General features: G+C 49.0%; 1 protein-coding gene across 3 annotated transcripts in view; it reads right to left on the reverse strand.

The window, feature by feature from the left end:
- TWF2 (twinfilin actin binding protein 2) overlaps nucleotides 1-20029 on the reverse strand; it is a 74165-nt gene that overhangs the window by 27977 nt on the left and 26159 nt on the right. Inside the window, exons 3-4 of one of the 3 annotated variants that reach the window (XM_077821625.1) lie at nucleotides 16674-16754; nucleotides 1054-1227 (exon numbers count right to left, since the gene is read on the reverse strand). In XM_077821625.1, coding sequence (XP_077677751.1) covers nucleotides 1054-1227; nucleotides 16674-16754 — 255 coding nt within the window. Of the gene's footprint in view, nucleotides 1-1053; nucleotides 1233-16673; nucleotides 16755-20029 lie in introns of all 3 variants that reach the window. The other 2 variants (XM_077821628.1, XM_077821627.1) reach the window with 2 other exon arrangements.

Consider the following 20029-nt stretch of genomic DNA (forward strand, 5'->3'; position numbering starts at 1 on the left):
TGTGGCTCTAGAATTAAGGTTTTTTTCTTGTGGTGTTTGATGTGTGTTGTTAGAGTAATACACGCTGATAATTGGAGACTGTGTACAGGAGAAGGAGTCTGACCCACATGCTCAGGGTCTAACTGATTGTCATATTTAGGGTCAGGAAGGAATTTTCCCCCAGGTCAGATTGGCAGAGATCCTGTGGGTTTCTCACTTTCCTCTGCAGCGTGGATCATGGGTCACTTGCAGGTTTAAACTAGTGTAAATGGTGGATTATCTGTAATTTGAAGTCTTTAAATCATTATTTGAGGGCTTCAGTAGCTCAGCCAGAGGGTAGGGGTCTGTTACAGGAGGGGATGGGTTAGGTTCTGGGCCCTGCAACGTGAAGGAGGTCAGACTAGATGAATTCATGATTGTCCCTGCTGGCCTTGAAGTCTGAGTCAACCCTGCCTGCATGCGGTTACATGTCAGATCTCAAGTAAAGCAGGGCTGGGCTGAGTCGTGACTTGGGTGGCCAGAGGATTCTGTAGATAGCTCTCTTCCCTAGAGTCAGTCCTGGATCAACCCCTGGGCAAACTGGAAGAGGACACTGCTGACAGGAACAGCTTACAAATGAGACCTAAAACCCAGGTCTTGACCACTCACGGTGGCACTTTTTGCCAGAGTAGGAGTGTTAAATCTTGGCCAAGTTTCCTCACGGATAATTACATTCCACTCCCTAAATTCTCCCTACAGGCTGGATTCACTCCTTACCTGCATCTGTCATGTAGTTTATGGGAGTCTGTTAAACGGTAGCCAAGCTTTCCCCCAGAGGAGAACTGATTGCACACGGCATTACACAAGCATGCTACAGAACAGAGCATTTGCAGAGCATGTTAGGATCCATCTGGCTAACCAGCACTATACGGAAGTTAGATGATAAGCTCTGCTAAGTGAGTCTTCAGAAAGTGATACACTAACCTTTGAATAATTCCAATAATCAGCCCTTAAATACAGATACACAAACATTCCTGCAAGTGCCAGGAAAATTACAACTCTGCAAAGAGGAATTTAGAGAGACCAAAGGCTTACGGGGGAATTGTCAGGGGACCAGGAGATGAAGAGCCACTCAAAGCCCTGTGCGTTCTGGGTGTCCAGCCGGTAGAGGATATAACATGGCTGTTGTTCATCCAGCAGCGGCAGCACAAAGGAGTCATAGTCTTTATCCCAATGGCGAGACAATTCTTTGTAGGCTCCCAGCACTAGCTGCTCTGAAAGGAAGAGAAGAACTATGAATTACAAAGCAAAAGTTAGCACAGGCCACAGGGCTGCATGACTCATTGCTCCAATGCAGGGGTCTCAAACATGCGGCCCACAGAGCTATTTCCTGCAGCCCGCCAAGCAGGCCACCCCCGGCCTACCTCCAAGCCAGGGGTGGGCAAACTACAGCCCGCGGGCCGGATCTCCCCCTGTGGCCCTGCGCCACTCCCGCTCCAGCACAACGTCCCTGCGGCCGGGGTACCTGGAGGAGCGGCAAGGCAGCGCACAAAGCCCTGTGCCCTCACTGCCCCCCCCAAACCCCCCCGGGCTGCAGGGACATGGTTTTGGCTGCTTCCCAGAGCAGAGCGGCGCAGGGGCCAGGGCAGGCAGGCAGGGAGCCTGCCCTGGCCCCGGTGTGCACCACTGCCACCCCGGAGCCCACACCCAGAACCCCTCCTGCACCCCCTGGGGGCGGGGGGGGGGAAATTGGGGTGGGGACTTTGGGGAAGGGGTTGGAAGAGGCGGGGCAGGGCCTGATGGAAGGGGTGGAGTGAGAGTGGGGCTGGGGGGGCAGCGAGTGGGGGGTGTTGTCAGTGATGCGGCCCTTGGGCCAATGCACTAGTCTTCATGTGGCCCTTGTGGTCATTTGAGTTTGAGACCCCTGCTCTAATGCCTTGCACTCCTGAGAGCTCAGATGCTGCAGCCCTATTCTCTGCTCTATCTGAGAGAGCTTGTGCAAAGCAATCCAGATGCTATTCCCTTACGTGCATTAACGTGTGGGCTGACCGTGCACTCTCAGAGCCTCTCGGGGAGCGGAGTGTACAATATCACCCCCATAAACATGTGCGGATGTTTCAAAAGTCCCAGCCACTAGAGGTAAAGGGAAGGAGAAAGGTTACATGGGATTGCAAAGGGGCTTGGTCTACCCCATACCATGATTTCTGAACACAAAATTAACACTGGAATATGAAGCTTCTCCCATATCAGGAGAGCAGGGCTCAGGAGTTGCAGCTCTAAACAGCTGGATGAAGTTACCTGTTGTATTAGAAGAGGCACCAACATGCTCAGGTTTTAATTAATCCAAATGGCAACTGCTCCGCATTGCTTTCTGCATTCAATGGAGTCTGCTGTGCTGAAATGTGCTGGGTGGCTGCCTCCTCCCAGAGACCTTCCCCACAGCGAGATACAGCCTCACCCAGTCTCTCAATGAGTGCACATTAAAGCAGGAGTTACAGGGGAGAAAGACAAGTGGGAGAAGCTGCAACCACCAGGGCTGAGGAGTGGGCACACAGGCAGGTGCCAGCTCCTCAGGGAGGGTGGAGAGGCTAGGACACCACAGCCCCACTATAGCCACTGTGGGTGTGTGGCCAGCACAAACCAACACGACTTAACTCTTCACAGCTACAGGAATCACTCAGCCACTGCCTGCAGCGAGGAACTGATCTGTCAGCAATCCCACCAGCTGCTTCTCCACATTGCAGAGCAGTTGATTTCCAGGAGTCCCAAAAGCTGGCTGGAATCCCCTGCTCAGCTGAGCTCCCCTAGAATCTCCTGTCTTCCAGCCACTCCTCATACCCATACAGCCTCCCTGGCAGACCTGGTGAGTGAGGCTCTCACAGGAGATGCTACCAGCGTTGCTACCAGCATTCCCCAGCTCTGCAGACTTTGATCAAATGCGCGTGGATAGCTTCCTTCTCCCCACAGCCACCCGGAACCCTCCCTGCCCGCTATCCCCGCTCCTGTCCAGGCTAAGGTTCCCCACCCCACCCCAGTGGTCACTGGTCTGGTCCCTAGGCTTTCAGCTGAACTACAGCAGTGACAGGGGAAGGCAGCAAAGCGTTTGGGGCCGTTTCCGGAAACCTCAGTTTCCCCTGTGATGCAAAAAGGGGAGAGAAACCACCACTGAAATACGACTGCCAACATCAGCCGCTTCCTGCCCGCAGCCTGCTGCTGTGGTTTGGTCCAAGCACGCATCCTACCATCTAGGGAGAAGGGAAGTTATGGGCACATCTCGCTGACACCATTTTGATGGCACTATGGTGCCACGCAGGGCAATACCCTGCGCCTCCTCTTCCTGCCGAGCTTGTCAAGGCTGATGCCAAGCCACGCAAAAGGTGTCGAACATGCCTGGAAAGGAAAGTACTGAGCATGCAGGGGAGGAGGAGCAGGGCAAGGCACCATTCAGGAGTAAGAGCCAACGAGATGCTAGCTCATAGAACTGGGGTTTCCCTTCCCCAGTCAAACACCCTTCTGCCGTGTTGCAAGGAGGGTGAGCAGGGGGCCATGCTGGGGGTAGGTAGTGGAGTCTGGGGAATTTGTGTAAAGGAAGGGTTGGGGTGTGCAGGAACACACTGTCCCCCGTGCTCAGAGCATGACGACATCTTCATATGAGCAAGGCACGGATTGAGGAGAGGTGCTGTGGAGAAAGGCAGGGTGGGACCCACAGATCACCTTTCATGTAGTACCTCCAAGTCAGACCCCACTAGGGCCTTCCAAAGCAGCAGGTCTTCAGCAAACAGCCCCAGCCAGAGCCCTTCGGGAAAGAGCTCACATGCAGCTAGAGAGCATTCCTAAGCCCTGCAGCCATCCCTGGAGAGAGGTGACGCTGTCAGTATGTAACAATACAGTGTGTGCAAAGAAAGCAGAAACTGTCTTCTCAGGGCCACAGTGGCCCCAAGGGGCAGAGGAGTCTTGCCTGGAAAGCTGCATTCGTCCATTCCCTAGACCCAACCCAACCCCATCAGACTCACATGTCGAGGAGCCTTGTGTTCCAAAACAAAACGACATGCTCGTGGCTAAACACAGTCCGCTAAGTGCAGGGTACCAACGGGTGGTGAGCCAGCGTGCAAACGGGAGCACAGAGCCTGCAATTTGTACTTCTCACATCCAGCCTTCCAAGAGAGGCCACAGACAGTTTGTCTGTCTTTTCTGGCTTCTTGCCACATCCCAGGATAGTTCCCATTGGTTTCAATGGGAATCTCGAGCCAGCAGAGGATTTCCACTGCTCCTTCACCCAGGGCTTAGTGACGTGACAGGGGTTTGTAAGGTTCCCACTCGTGCTGTGATAACCCTGGAGACTTAGGTTTCCCAGAAGCTGAAAGCAAAGCAGCCTCTGCAGGGTTATCAGGAAGCTGGATGAACACAGAGCTCCAGGAACAGCAGCCTACCTGCTCTGCCCCTAATATTCTTACGGCGCTACCTTTCCCAAACAACCACCATTGATATCCCGTGGGGTGGGAAAACACATGGCCGCAGGCATCTCCCCTGTGTTTTGGGATTCCCCAGGAGGATCTTCAGGAAGCCACTGATGAAGAAGGAGGAGGAGTGCACCTCCTGCACACAAGGGTAGCTGGTGAGGGGAACACGCTCTGGGTCCACCCAGAAGTGCCTCCTAATCCCTGTTTTCAGAACTGATGGGACACCCTCTAGGGATTCTGGTGCATTGCTGCTAGGGGACCTGAGTGTGCTCCTGAGCTATTGCTTGAGCAATTGTGGGGTGCCTCTCCATGTAGGGGTTTGGGAGGCAGTGGCCTACACCAGGTGGCATGTGGATGAGCCTGTTGGATTGAAGAACAAACCCACAGAAGGGGCCACCCAGTCCAGAAGGATGAGCAGGAGCCCCCAGGCTCCCACAACTTTTGAAGATGCCCTATCTAAAGCAATGGTTAAAGTCTGTTTGTGTAGGGGTTGCGCTTCCCCCCCCACACTCCCTGCACCACTGTACAAACACCCAGCCCCTGCATGGGCAATGTCAAACTCAGCAGGACTGGGTCGGAGGATAAATAGAGGTTTCATACAGCCCTAATTTCCACCTATCCTCATCACAGCTGCATCCTCCAGCATATAACCCTATCCCACACATCCACTGCACTTGACACTCCAAGGGACCTAGCATTACGGTTTTGCTCCTGAAATCACAGGAATTCAAATCCACCAAAAATGTATTCCGTTTCTACCACGCACCTCAGAAAAACTAGGTCCAGATTTCCAGAGCCATTTATACACATGTGAATAATTTCTGCACACAAATACTGAAACTGCCTGCAAAACTGCAGTTGTGCAACTACGTACCCCTTTGCCTATGAGTTTAGCAGTCCTGGACTCTCAGTAAGTTACAAGTGGCACCATGCCACAGCACTGATAATGCATGTGCGTGCAGGTGAGGGAGAGACTATTAAGTGGGCAGGTTTCAGAGTAGCAGCCGTGTTAGTCTGTATCCGCAAAAAGAAAAGGAGTACTTGTGGCACCTTAGAGACTAACCAATTTATTTGAGCATAAGCTTTCGTGAGCTACAGCTCACTTCTGACCGATGAAGTGAGCTGTAGCTCACGAAAGCTTATGCTCAAATAAATTGGTTAGTCTAAGGTACCACAAGTACTCCTTTTCATTAAGTGGACAATTACCCCTGCAGCTTGGCCCACTTCCACTGACCGTCAGCCCATCTCCAATACATCACTTGATTCAAAACAAAAGTGCTTACAGTATAGTTTTCTCTTGCTTCCAATCAGGAAAAGGAAGCTTTCAGGTTTGCAATCAGCTCTGCTGGACTTTTCCAGCAGGGTTCATGTGATCTGTAAGGTCAGGTGGCAGATTCCCACAGATTTCCTTTGCTTGCAGGGGGCAGGCATGCGTGTTCTTCAGTCTTTACCCTCATCATCCACGTCTCTGGTACCAGGACATCCTCAAACCGCTCTCCACCACAGCTGAATCAATCACACACACACACACACACACACACACACACACACACACAATCTGTTTCGCTGCAGTTGCAGCCATCGCAACTCAACCTGTTTGTTCCCAGCTGGCAGATCTGAGATCTCCCAACTGGAGAGCTGAACACTTCCTCGGGGAAAGGCACTACACTGCAAGACAGCAATAAAGAAGTCAGACTGGGGAGAACTATTAGGACACCTATCCATTCACCCACTCCCTTCTGTCGACGCAGGATTGTTCACCACAGCAACGTACCATTAAGTGCTTTGTCCAGCCTCATGGTGAATGACTCAATGTCCAGACCCATCATCTCCTCCAGGAGACTATTCCTCAGTCCAGCAGAGCTCCCCCATTATATCCTCTCTGATATTCAACCTTCACTTAACTTCATTCTGCTACCTCAACACCCCTGCTGGGTGTCAACACCCTTCGTCCTAGTGACAGACACGCGCAGTTCCCACTTCGTCCTGCCCCCAGGCTGTTTGGTTCCTTCCTCCCAATCGATCCCTTCGCGCTCTGTGCAGCTAAAACACCCAGGGTCACCGGACGTGACCTACCTTCTCTCACACACACACACTCACCCCTTAAGTCTGTAAAGTACATTTTTCCCTACAGCTACAAAGTAGACAGCTATCAACAGTACTAGATAGAGGGATCACGTTTCAGATGCAGACTTATCTATTGGAGCAACTGTTTCTATCCTCAGGTAACCAGGTTCTTGTGTTAACACAGCTCCCCTTAACTTGCATAAATGAGGGGAGTGGAGGGGGGAGGGGTCCAGTAGCAGGAGTCCTGGCTTTGGAATTTGTTTCCTTTACCTTGCTCTGCTAGAACCTGGATCAGGGAAGCATCAGAACATGCTGCCAGACTCACCTGTATCACCCTTAAAGGTGAGGTGCTGATGACTGGGGACTGGGTGAAGAAGAAGGGAGTGTTTGGAGTTGAAGAAGGTCCTACCCTTTAAGTTTTACAGTTTTTCTCCATTTGAGAGAGTTTGCTTCATAATTGTGTTGTCTATTTTAGAGTCAAATTAAATAAAACCTGCAAGTGCACCCCACCACTCTGTCAGGAGTGGATGGATTTTACTGGTTACACCAATACAGATCCTAACATAAAGGGGAGAACAATTCTGGATGCCAAGTCAGGCAACCAGGAAGATACAGCAGGGAACAGAAACCATAAGCAAGCACAGGACAGAGAGCCACTGCCAATTTCAAATCAATGGAAGTTAGTCCATTAAAAAATAAAAATTCAGATTTGGCCCATTTAGGTGCTAAAATTTTAAATATTGTTTCAAGTTCCATTTTTAGACGTCCTAAGGGGCTTTCTGCTCCTTTGGAAGGGACTGAAAGCAGGTCAATATACTCAAGTCCGGTCCTACATCCTCTCTGGGCACAGCCCCGCTCTCAACCTCCTCCATTTCAACTCTGCAGCAATTGTTGATGTGAAGCCCTTCTCATAGCGACGGGGGCCCAGCATGCCTGTGAATTTCCAAGGAGCAGCGCAGAAGAGCAAGGTCATGACACTAGCGCAGGAGAGAGAGTGCAAGTGAGCATCACCAGCGAAATGAACGATACACAAAAGGACTGGCAAACACACAAGCCTCAAGAATCCCCTTCTGTTATAGCGGTCTTGGGTACAGAACTTTCAGCTGGGAAGGTGGTTTTTCAATTGGACAGTGTCCCTTTGACTACTTCTGCTGGCTCCAGGAGGAGATGCCAAATATTCTGAAAAATTTCGCATTAACTCAGAAGGAGAATGGAGAGATTGAAAATGCTGAAGAGGAAGGGATCAGGCCATCCCTTGGTCACCATGAGATGAAGGGCTCTCTTCCAACAGCAGCCGGCCACAGCCTCAGGCAAAGAAGACAAGCACAAGTACTGACAGCACTCACACCCTGTAACAGCAACCAAGAAAACTACCTGGGCACATGAGAATAGATCAGACACAGAAGATCACCAGTGCTAGCCAGTGTGCTGTATGTGTCTCAGGCTAAAGACCATCCCGTCACAGACCCCGATCCAGGGCCCACTGAAATCTATGGGAGTCAGGCCCATGATTTTCAGGAATGCAGCCAGTCTGGGCAGTGAGGGAACCTGAAGTGAGGCCAGAGACTGCAGCCAGTAGGAGAAGCAGCCGCCAAAGCAAGGTCCTCTGGTCAGTCACAGAACTCTCTCTGCCAGGTGCTGATTGGCTGTTTGTTCCAACCTTCTCCCTCCCTCCTTGTCCTTTCACCTCTGTCACATCTGCCCTTACCTACAGGATGGTTACAGCAGACAAGAGGCACCTGCCATTTGGGTTACAGGGAGCACCTCCAAACTCCAGATGCACAGAGGTGAAGGGACAGACACCCCTGGGCAGCTCAAGAGTCAGAGGGCTGTGGTGGGGACTGAGTATGTAGGATGCCTTGTCTGCCTTTCTCTCACCAGAAAAATAGGTTGCATGAGGCAATTTTTCCCCTTTCATTTGCAGACCACCTCTCTGGACAGGTAGCTCCATCAGTCAAGTGAGGCCCTGCTGGCTCTGCAAGCGCGAACAGGCAGGAACACAATTATAAGTTGTAGAGTGGCTGGGACTTAACGATAGACTTCTGATTCCAGGACACCTCAGTCCCATCTACACGGCCACTTTCACCATTCAGTAACCGGGCAGGGGACAACAGTGTTGGAATTGAATCCCCTGGTGCGGTTACAGATGTAGCATAGACTAGCCTGAAGCTCCAAGTGTTTAGGGAGTAGACACAATCCTGAAGAAGCAGCTGACAGGGAGCCATTCCCAGGGCTTCCACACCCTCCAAAGCACCTGTCAAACAAACATGGGCATTTCCAGGCTTGAAAGGAAACTAAACCACAGAAAATCTGGTCAGGGAGAACAGTGCATTACAAGTCAGTTTCCTTAGGAGCCCTGATCTCACCAATACACGATTGCCAGTGTCAATAAGAGAAGACATTTCAGGTGCAATTCTCTAGAGTGCTCAGCATTGGCCTAACTTTGCTCCCATTGAAGTCAATGGTAAAACTCCCCTCGACTTCCAGGGCAGCAGAGCTACGTGGATGCTGAGCATTTCCTAATATCTCACCCTCTGTTTCTATTAATCCTTGTTTCTACTGGATGGATTTTTGGGGAAAACAAGATGGCACTGACTTCCAGCTATTCAGAAGTCATGCTGTCCCTGATCCTTGTCTCACCTTTAGAAATTGCCAGTGAGCATTTAAACAAGCTGTTGAAACAGACAGAAAAACTGGTAAACCAATAAGTGATTTTCTTTGGTGTATTTTAGCTTCAAACTAGCACAACATATAGGCCTGAGATGCACAAGATCGGAAATGTATTTAAAAAAAGTATCAATCCTTACGTCACTGATCAGCAAGTAGCTACCGCACTTACTATTAAACTGTTTATTCTGCAGGTGTTGCTCTGGTGAAGTATTTTAGGAGGAAAAGGAGAGATTAACTCATCAACCTGAAATGGCCTAGAATAAATAATCGCCTGCTAGGGCAGCATTTTAAATTTCTTTGCAAAATTAACCAACGGTAGGTGTGATTTTCTAAATTCTGCACATGCAACCATCTACCCAATGTGCATTGCACAACTGTCACAAATAGGTATGTAAATCAAGTCACTTTGCATACAAGCAACCAGAGAGATGCATTTGAGGAGCATCTGCACATTTGATCAGATTAGTCCCTAGGTGTGACTGTTGACAGAAACCTCAGTTTCCTTTAAACTCTCTCTCTCTCTGCTTTGATGTTTTAACAATGCTCATGCTAATTTCAGTCTCTGCTGTGCCAGTTTGTCTTTGCTGCTGCTGCAAGAGTCTGTACCACTGCTGCAGTCTGATGCATCACTTATCTTCCACTATTTACCATGCTTCCTTCAATTACTACCCTAACTAATGTGACGATTTGCCATGCAAATCCATACTATCATCTTTGTTCCTTTCTCAGCTTTAAAAGCTTTCTTCTTCTCTTAAGATTGCTCCAGACTAAAGAGAGAGAAGCACAAAACTAGATCAAAAAATGAGAGCTGACTCTTAGGGCTGGGACACTGCATGATTTCGTAACTCACTGGGCCTCAGACTTAAATAGCTCCTTCCACCTCCCAGACTGGCAGCTCCCCATCTCCTTCTTTCCAACCCCTAGCTACAGAAAAGCTCTGCTATTGAGCTAAAGGTTGTGTGGCTCCACTCTGGGCACATGGCTTGGCAAAGGCAGACAATTAATTGCGCTGATTCTTACAGAGAGGATGAACCTCATCCCCTCAGTACAATGTTCACTACTAGAGCCTTGCCTGGAGAAATGGAAGCCATTAGGTGGGTATTAACTAGGGTTGCCAACTCTGACTCAAGTTATTCCAGGAGATTTCTCCCCCCCCCCCACAACAATGTCATTTTCTTAAAATATCCTATTAAAGTCTCCCAGATTGCTTTCAATAGTCACTGGGAGACTCCAGGCCAATCCCGGAGGGTTGGCAACCCTATTATTAACAAAATACTAAACAGTAGTGAAATACCCTGTTCTCACCTCTGTAAACAACGGGTTATAGCTGGGAGGGAAGAAACCAAATGGGACTGGGGCAGTGGAGCAGGTGAAGGTCAGGAAAAACTTCAGACAACAGGAGTAACTTGTGGGTTGCCAGTAAACCCCAGGGAAGCAGTGGAAGCCCGATGGCATTAAAAAAAAATAAAACCAGGACACTTGTCGGCACATTTGTTAGGGTCAAGAAACATTTAGACAAGATGCCGAAGTACACTCTCCCCACCACCCCCCGGTGCCATTAATGCCAGCTTCTGCCTTATGCAAGACATGCATAGTTCAGAGAGCGGAGGGTTTTTCTGTCCAGTAACTGCGTGCTGTGAATGGAAGAGAAGTTGTGCAGGTGAAGACTAAGCAGAACAGTTCTGGTCATGGGTACATTCACCGTTCCTTTTGCCTTTTCACTCCCAAACATTCAGTGCCTTCGCTGTGATGCTCCACAGCATTGTTTGCTCCCAGGGAACATAAAGCTCATGTTACTACCACAAAAAGGCAATTTGGACCAAAGCAGTTAAAGAGCTCTACCTGGCAGTCAGCCCACATTTATCATGCACTTTCCACTTCTAGTCAACACACAGGTTGCCCCCAGGCTTCCCCAACAATACCCATCAGCACACCTCAGCCTGTTTCCACTGAGGAACTGAGTTTCAAAACACATCCTAGCTATATGGACGTACTCCCACTTTCTATCACTGAAGCCATGTGACTTGAACAAACATTTCACACGTTGAAATGAAAATCTGGGGCCCCACAGGGAAAACCAGGCAGATGTCTCTTTATGTGGTTTGTAACATTTAAAACTAGACTGGATAAGCAAGAAGATGTGCCTGAGAGCAATCCTGCATTGGACTCTGGCGAGCAGGTTCCATGAAGCAAGAGGAATTAGAGATAGAAAATTAACCCATCATTCAATTACCATGAGGAACCACCAATGTCCCCTGGCAGAGCAGAGATCTCTGCAGGTGTCCTAACCTGGGAAGCAGCCATTTGTTAACATTTTACACAGCTGAGCAGCAGCGGCTTTGCCACGTATCACTGGGTGCTGACTCACACCACTCCAGCACAGCACATTCCTCTCACACATCGTTCCTGGCCCCAGGAACAGAGTCTGGCTGCTTAAATGTTGATCACTCCTTCCCCCCAAGTCATCGAGCATGAGCTAGTCTGTCTGCACCCAGGCAAGAGAGCTGCACTGCGGTAACTGTGGATGGAGAGAAACAAGCCACTTAGCTTTAGGCCACGGGTAGGCAACCTGTGGCACACGTGCTGATTTTCAGTAGCACTCACACTGCCCGGGTCCTGGCCACTGGTCCGGGGGGCTCTGCATTTTAATTTAATTTTAAAAACCTTATTTACTTTATAACTAAACTATTGTTGCATGTATATTATAAACTTATAGAAAGAGACCTTCTAAAAATGTTAAAATGTATTACTGGCACTTGAAACCTTAAATTAGAGTGACTAAGTGAAGACTCAGCACACCACTTCTGAAAAGTTGCCAACCCCTGCTTTAGGCAATACCTCTGACTCTCTCAGCGTAAGTTCAGAGTTAAAGCCTCATTATGCATCCTCTTGCTACAAGTACTTGCATCTTGGATTGCGGGGAAACTGATGTTAAGCATTTTAACCCTTGGAAGGACAGGCACAGAATTTGGCAGGGATAGCAGTGACCTGCTGCCCTACTGGCTGGCATGCAGGTAAAGGGATAGACAAAGTATTTAAAAATAAAAACTGGGGGAGTGGGAGGGGGGACATGTGCTCCCACAAAGGCTAAAGTAATAAGGCACAATGGATTCCTCCAGCTGGGATACATGAGTGGCTGACAGTTGCTTTGCCTCATCTGCTGTATCTCCTGCGATCTCACGCACGTTCCAGTTCATTCTGTGGCGATGCTGATTTACTTGGAGTTCCTTAAGAATCAACTTCAAAACACAGAGCTTGAAACAACCTGGATCCCTTAGTGTTTTTGTCCAGAACCTCCAGGTCCAGATCTCAAGTAGGCTGGAAATTCTGTTTCTTTTCTCCCTGGACAACAGCATCGACACCAGAACCAAGGAACCTCCATGAGCAGGAACTGAAAGTCAGCTTGAATTTCTGTCAGGGTCACAGGTTTGTCTGATTTCAAGGCTAGAGTGAGTTTTGCAGTCAATGTATCTATTCTAAAAAGAAACAGGAGACTGACCCCCTGTCATTTCATACCTAGCGAGACTTCCTCTATTGTCCTGGCTTCCTCCTAGCTTTCCTACTGTTAGCGTGCGCTGGAGTTCTGTATTCAACGACTACTAACGGTCATGACTGTACCAAGTGGTGCTTCTAGACCACACAAGTAAAAGAAACTTTGCTTCCTTAAAAAACATGCCAAGGTTTTCCCTGGGGGAGAGGAGGGTTCTCCCTTTGCCCACTGCCTTCACCACCACTTGCTTCCATCCCGCAACGCTCACTTCTCAACTTCACATGCTCCCCACTGCTTCACGCACAAGCTCATCCCCGGATTTCCTTCCCTAGTCCTGCTTCCTTGGGCTTGTCATTTGCTACGGCTGGTCTCTAGTGACAAGGATTCTGTTATTTTGGCCAACCATTTCTGCAGGGACAGCTCTTAAAATACATCACCAGTGACTGTTCAAATGGAGCAGTGCAACATTCAGAAAGATTTCAACTTCCAACAGATCAGGCTCTGGGGAACGATAAAACTTTGATCAAGAAGCACTGCAATGGAGCTAGAAGGCAGATGGAACAAGAACAGGAGAGACAGCTGGGATGGAATTGAACCGTGCCAAGCTTAAAGTCCAGGGTCTGTGGAGATGTGAGAAATAATAAATAAAGATGCCTCCTCAACCACCCCCAACTACTGAATGACTCAACTGAGGAGAGGTTTGCACAGGCTAGGCATTTTTCTGAAAGCCTAATCCATTACACAGCATGCTATTTACATTTGGGAGAGTGCTTTGCTTCCTGACCCCTTTTAGGTTTGCTCACAGAACAGCCATTAGCAGGCTGCTTCACTTTTAATTACCTTAAAAGGCAGACTGTCCACAGCTTCGGTCTCCTGCATACTGAGCTGGCCTGCTGTTCTGCAGCAATGTCTGCAGGAGGACAGACAGACCTCAGAACAGTGGCAGGAGAACACTATAAAGAGAAGTCATAAGTCTCACGACAGTCTCTGGAGCCATCCTGCCTGGTGTTCCAAGCAAAGGCCCAGGACGCAGGGACTCCCAAACTCTAACCCTGGATCTGACACAGACCTTGGGCAAATCACAACCTCTCTGCCTCAAACTCCCCGTTTCCAAAAAAGCATAGAATTGTCCAAGAGGCAGGGAGTAGAGAGTTCTTTGGGGCATTACTAGTGTTACCACAGTAGCTCTGTGCACAGCAGTATTGGGTGAGTGGCTAACTTAAACCTACCTACTGCACAGGGTGCTGGACACTTTTTGAAGATGAGAAGTTCCAGGCAAACACTAAGTACTATTAAAAAGAACAAGGAGTACTTGTGGCACCTTATAGAATGACAAATTTATTTGGGCATAAACTTCCTACTGTATTTTCCACTGCATGCATCTGATGAAGGGGGGTTTAGCCCACGAAAGTTTATGCCCAAATAAATTTGTTATTCTCTAAGGTGCCACAAGTACTCCTTGTTCTTTTTGCTGATACCGACTAACACGGCTACCACTCTGAAACTAAGTATTATTATACCCCGAACAGGACAGCCGGTGTCAGTGTAAGACTTTGGTAGAAATCCACTCTGCCTAACACCTAGAAGCAATCCAAGCAGAACCTGCATGGATACAAAAATGCTTTGCAATAAAATTAACTTTCATAAAACCAGGAAGTGTCTCAGCATCTTCCATCTAGCCCAGTAGCTCTCAATCTGCAGGCCACTTGCGGCCTAATCAGCACACAGCTGTGGCCCATGGGACATCCTGAGGGCCATACAGGTAGCATATATATATTGTGTGGATGCGGCCCACATAACAGAGAGAGCTGCATATGCAGCCTGCAACAGTAAATAGGCTGAGAATCACTGATCTACCCCTTAGAATAGCAAACGTGATTTGACGGCCAACCTCAAAGGAGCTGGCTGCTTGCAGTCAAGTTCAAAGAGGCAATGAGTGGAAAGTTCTAACTTTGCAGCACGAAACACCCAACTAGGGAATAGCATCGTCAGCTGCCCAGCCTCAGGGTTGGCTAGATAGAGAAGGGGATGGTGGACACAGGCAGGCAGCGTCAGCCTGGCACCATATCAATCCGTTTCTCTGCTAATGTGTCCATTTAATTTCAGGCCATCTCAGCAATGCCAGCTTACGACAGAATAACGGAACGTGCCTGCTTTCATTACTCATTTGCCGAGCTTTCTAACCAAAGATGAATGGAGCATACATATTTTTAAATAAGCATCACTGCACTGTATGGGCTCAGGATAGCAATGGGCTGGTTTTCTAATACACTCCCTTCTCCCAAATCTGGTAACTCAGATGCCATTCCTGATGCAGACACACTTGGAATGGTATTTCAACCAAAGAAGTAATACCCCATCCTCAGCCTCCTCCCTTCCCCATTCCCCCATGCCAACTCCCATTTAGGGCCCAACTCTCCTCTCAGATCCACACAGTAGATCTCGATCCTCCTATTCTGCTCTCCCTAAATATGCAGAACAGGAAAGCAGAATACGGGAATATGGCTTCTGGTTATCTCAAAGGTATCACTTTCAAAAAAGGGAAATCTAGACCGAAGACCACCCTAATTATCCTAGGCCTCCAGTACTGTAGCACCTCACCATTTAATTTTTATATCCTCAAGAGTCCCCTGTGAGGCAGTACAGTGCTGCTAGCCCCATTATGCCTCAGTTCCCCACTTGGACAGCGGAAGTGATTTGCCGTAAGGTCAGACAGGGAGTCAGTGGCAGAGCAGCAATTCAATCTGGGTCTCCCACGACCCAGGCCAGCATCTCAACCACTAGTTCATCCTTCCTCATTGCAGGAGCTCCCCCTTTCTCACTCCTTAAGAGAATTGAAGAGGCTGTCCTCAGCCCAAGAGTCAAACCCGTATCAGAGCACTGGCTCGCTAGAAGGACTCAACTGGCAGCAATCATACCTTCATCAGTGGGTCTTGCCACTATGTGCTTTGATCAAGTGAAACTTGTCACTAAAGCCAACTGCTATTATCCCTCAATTCACCTTCTATCCCAACAATTCCTAGTAAACTGGTTAAATAGGTCTCTGCATTTCCTGCGACTATTCTGCTCAGACACAGTCAGGCATTTCTGATGGGTAAAAAGCCATTTGCTGATTTCCTCCACTGTACTACAATAGCCACACATAATTTAAGGACTGATGATCATTCCAGCTTAGCTGCTAGCAATTCTGCACAATCTCTGTTGATCAGATGCCAAATCCCATGGTCTATACCTATTCCCCTCTCTACTGTTGGGAGCTTGGGCTATACAAAATGTCCCCCACAAAAATAATCATGGGAAGATTCACACAGGAAAACCAGAACTCCTGCCTTGCAGATAAGGGGAGCTCACAGTTAAATCCTCCCATACAGTTCCCCATGGAGTCCTCAAGTTCTACAGCAACACGTCATGCAGATGAAGATATCCCATTCGGTCTCTGCAGAGATGACATGAGTACGGCTCTCATGAGTGGTGACGAATGTATTCTTACTGAGATCGCCAGTTGCAAATAATCCAACACTGAATCAGCTGCACTGAGGGAAAAGAGTGGGCACCCTGCTTATGCATAAACCTTACTGAATTGATCTTACCAAGAGCCCCATGAGCCAGGCAAGGATTATCCCTTGTTACCGAGGAGGAAACTGAAGCACAGAGATTAAGAGCTTTATTTTCAAAGATGCTGAGAACTCTCAGCTCCTACTAATTACTCTGAAGGGGTGGGCGATCAGAACTTCTGAAAATCAGGCCCCAAGTGACTCTGCCCAAGGTCACAGTGAGTCAGCGACAGAGCTGGGAACAGAACTTGGAACGCCTGACTTCCAACCCGTGGTTTAGTCACGAGACTGTCCTTCCTGTCCTACCAAACGTCCAGCCTCTACCTGGAAAATCCCTGGGTATTGCAACATGCTAGGGCACACAGAAGCAAGCAGAATCTGCTCAACATTACGAGCATGACTTGCACTAATCCCTCACCCAGCATGGAAAGGATACAAAACTAGCACCGAGCAGAGAGACAGATACTGACTCACACAGGAGAGGGCGAAGGGGACGATGGAACATCCTGGTATATCTGGGTAGGATAATCTATGCAAGAGAAAGCAAAAACAGAACTGATTGGACGTAAGTTCATTATGCCTCCTGCTCCATGGGTAGCAGTAACTAGTCAGTTTCCTATTATGCACTCTGGGTCCAACTCTGTGCAGCACCTCCAGCAGGTACCCTAGCAAGGCCTCAACACATGGGTGGGGTGCAGAGGTGGCTTTACGGGTCTTAGGTTCTGATGTGGGGGAGGAAGTAGCCCCTTGCGTGAGTTTGAGTACACCCTAGCTGCTCTAACTTTAGCAGCGCAACTCATATAGCACCAAGGGCTATGTGCCTGCTCTCTCCTGCTCCCTGCACATCCCCTTATGCTAGGGTCTGCACAGAGGACAGCATAGGGCTGTTTATAGTGGCCCTATGCAGTGTGCACACCACAGAAGCCAGTTGCAGTTCCTTTCCACTCCCTCTATGCAGATGGAGAAGTACGTAGGGGCTGAGGTGGGGCACAGAATCTGTCTTTAACATTTACCTCCACAAATTCATTGAGAGCTACAATGCAGATTTCATGCATTTCCACATGCCCTGGCAGTACTGCAGAGAACAAGCCCTTGCGATGCTGAGGGATCGAGCATACAAAGCACTGGCCAGAAGAGAACACAGATGCAACGAATGCTGCTGTATTTATTACAGGATAAACAGACATTGTCTTTCACCAGCTGATTTCTGAAGTCTCCACCTGATGGAACTAAAGACAAGCCTGCCCATCACCCCAAAGAGAAACATGCCCTGAGCCCTTCTGCCCTAGCAAGCAGCTGATGGGCTGGCATGGATTAACGTCTGCAGTGCAGGTTTTACAATGGTCAGCTAATCAGTAATGCAGCCTGCTCTGGGACATATTGCAGTTAGGGCTATGGAAAACCTACCAAAAAGATTCTGAAGTAAGTTAGCAGGCAAATCAATACCTTGTTCCATTTATTTATCTGATAAATGTGAGTTACTGAAAGTTACCTTTTGATAGCCCAAAAACAAAAAACATGCCACAGACTGATTTGCTCCACTCAATTTAAACCCAAAATAGAAATAGTAGGAACTGGAAAAAATCCTAAAGCACAAGAAACTGGGGATGTGAAAGCCATAAAACACACTGCGACAGGAAGAAACGCAGTCTAGGATCTGGTCTGAGTGAACACCTTCACTTACTCTCTACATCTGGGGCCAGCTCCTCGGCAGCTGTAAGTCTGACGAAGTGAAGCTGTGCCAGGTTACGCTAGCGGAGGATCTGGCTCTGGAGTTTTGCTCACCCTATCCTATGCTGCTTTCAGGTCACAGAAGGAGAAAGCATCCATTGGGCTGACTCGGCCCTGGTCCACACTACAAACATATGTCAGTATAACTACACCACTCAGGGGTCTGGACAAGGCAGTTATACCAACTGAAATCCAGCGTAGATAGAGCTATGTCGGGAGGGCTTCTCCCATCAACTGAGCTACCGCCTCTCAGGAAGCTCTCCCTTCAGCACAGGTAGCGTCTTCACTAAGCACTACAGCACCGCCAAGTGTAAACAAGCTCAGGGATGCTGCTCTTCTGAGGCTATATCTACACCAGTGGTCTCGCGCACCCTTATCAGTAAAAATTTTTTGAGCACACACCAATATATGTATATTTATGTATAAGTTATATACATGTATTACTGTACTATATATTGTGTAAATTATAAAACATACACAAAAAATAGAAATTGAAAACCAATGAGATAAAGATGAAAAATATTTTTAGAATCTTTTTTTTATTTATTCACAGTACAAAAAACCTTTTTGCTCTCACTAAAAAAAATTTATATTTTTAGTGAGAGTAATGGGATTGAATATGCTTTATTAGTTTTGAAAATCTTGGTTTAACATTGACACAGCGGGCACTCAGGGCGGGGTCTGGGAAGGAGTTAGGGTGTGGGAGAGTGCTCAGGGTGGGGGTGCGGAAGGAGGCTCAGGGCTGGGGCAGGCAGGAGGTGCACTTACCTGGGGCAGCTCCTGTTTGGTGCAGGGGGCTCTGCACAGCGCAGCACCACCCCCGTGGCCACGATTCTGAGAGCTGCCCCCCCGCCCCCGGCAGGCAGGGCCACCCAGAACGGAGGGGCTTTAGGGCCCTGGGCTAAGGGGGCCCCGGCCTGCAGCTTAAAGCCACTTTTGGAATGCAGCCCTGAGAGCATGAGCCGCAGGACTCAGGAGGAGCCGGGGCTGCCGCGCAGCCAGCGGCTGGAGAGAAGCAGCGCTTTGAAGCTGAGAGAAGCGCGGCTCCTCCACAGGCAGGAGGACTCAGGGCCGCCCCCCCGCGGCGATGCTCCTCCTGCTGCGCCGCCCTTTTGCTCCAGCGGCACTCCTGCTGCTGCGCCCCCCCAATCGATCGTCTTGCACACCCCACTTTGGAGACCACTGGTCTACACTACAGCTTATGTTGGCATAACTTCTGTCTCGGGGGGGGGGAGAGGTTAATAAATCACCCCCGAGCAACATAAATTACACCAACGTAAGCACCAGTGTGGACAGCACTATGCTGGCAGGAGAGCTTCTCCCGCCAACATAGCCACTGGTGGGGGGCTGGAGTAGTTCAGCCGATGGGAGAGCTCTCTCCCATTGGCTTCGAACAGCTACATTGGAGAGCTTCCAGCGGCACCGCTGCATTGATTCAGGTCCGCTGCTGTAAGCTCTCTAGAGACTAAAGGCACAGCTACACTAAAGAGACTGCTGAGGAAAAGCTTAAGCACCAGAATAAGGAATAAACTCCCAGACTGGGAACAATCCTATACCCACTCGTCGCCTCATTGAAAAAGGCTACACTAACAGTCCAAAGCACTACCATTTACAGTATTACTGCAGCATCTGGGGTGGTTATCCTTCTCTTAGGTGTTTCTAGAGCACCCATCACCCAGTGGGGGTCTCCTTCCTGTAGGATTCATTCAAGGGCAGTTTGGCAAACAGCCCCAGGGAAGCAGAACAGTCTACACCAGCAAAGCCATATTGTCAGGACGCAGCCCCAACATCCAAGAGACCTGACAGAGAACAGCGAAGCAGATACCAGCACTGCATCAGGCCACACTGACTGTGAACCCCTTACTGCCACTGGGAAGCGGTACTAGCTGCCAGTACAAGTGACTGCTCCCCATTGGAAACAGGTGGATCACAGTGGGTCCCATAGAGATACTGCTGAAGAAAATAAAAGGCATCAGAATTCTGCTCCTTCAAAATGTCAGCTGTGTTCACTCCACACAGTCTATTCTGAGCGGCCACATTCCAGGAGCCCCTAGCAGGATTTTCCATCGGCAGCAGCAAGGTCTCCTCCGTTATAGCAG

The sequence above is a fragment of the Eretmochelys imbricata genome, chromosome 7 (assembly GCF_965152235.1).
Source record: "Eretmochelys imbricata isolate rEreImb1 chromosome 7, rEreImb1.hap1, whole genome shotgun sequence".
NCBI classification, from domain to species: domain Eukaryota; kingdom Metazoa; phylum Chordata; order Testudines; family Cheloniidae; genus Eretmochelys; species Eretmochelys imbricata.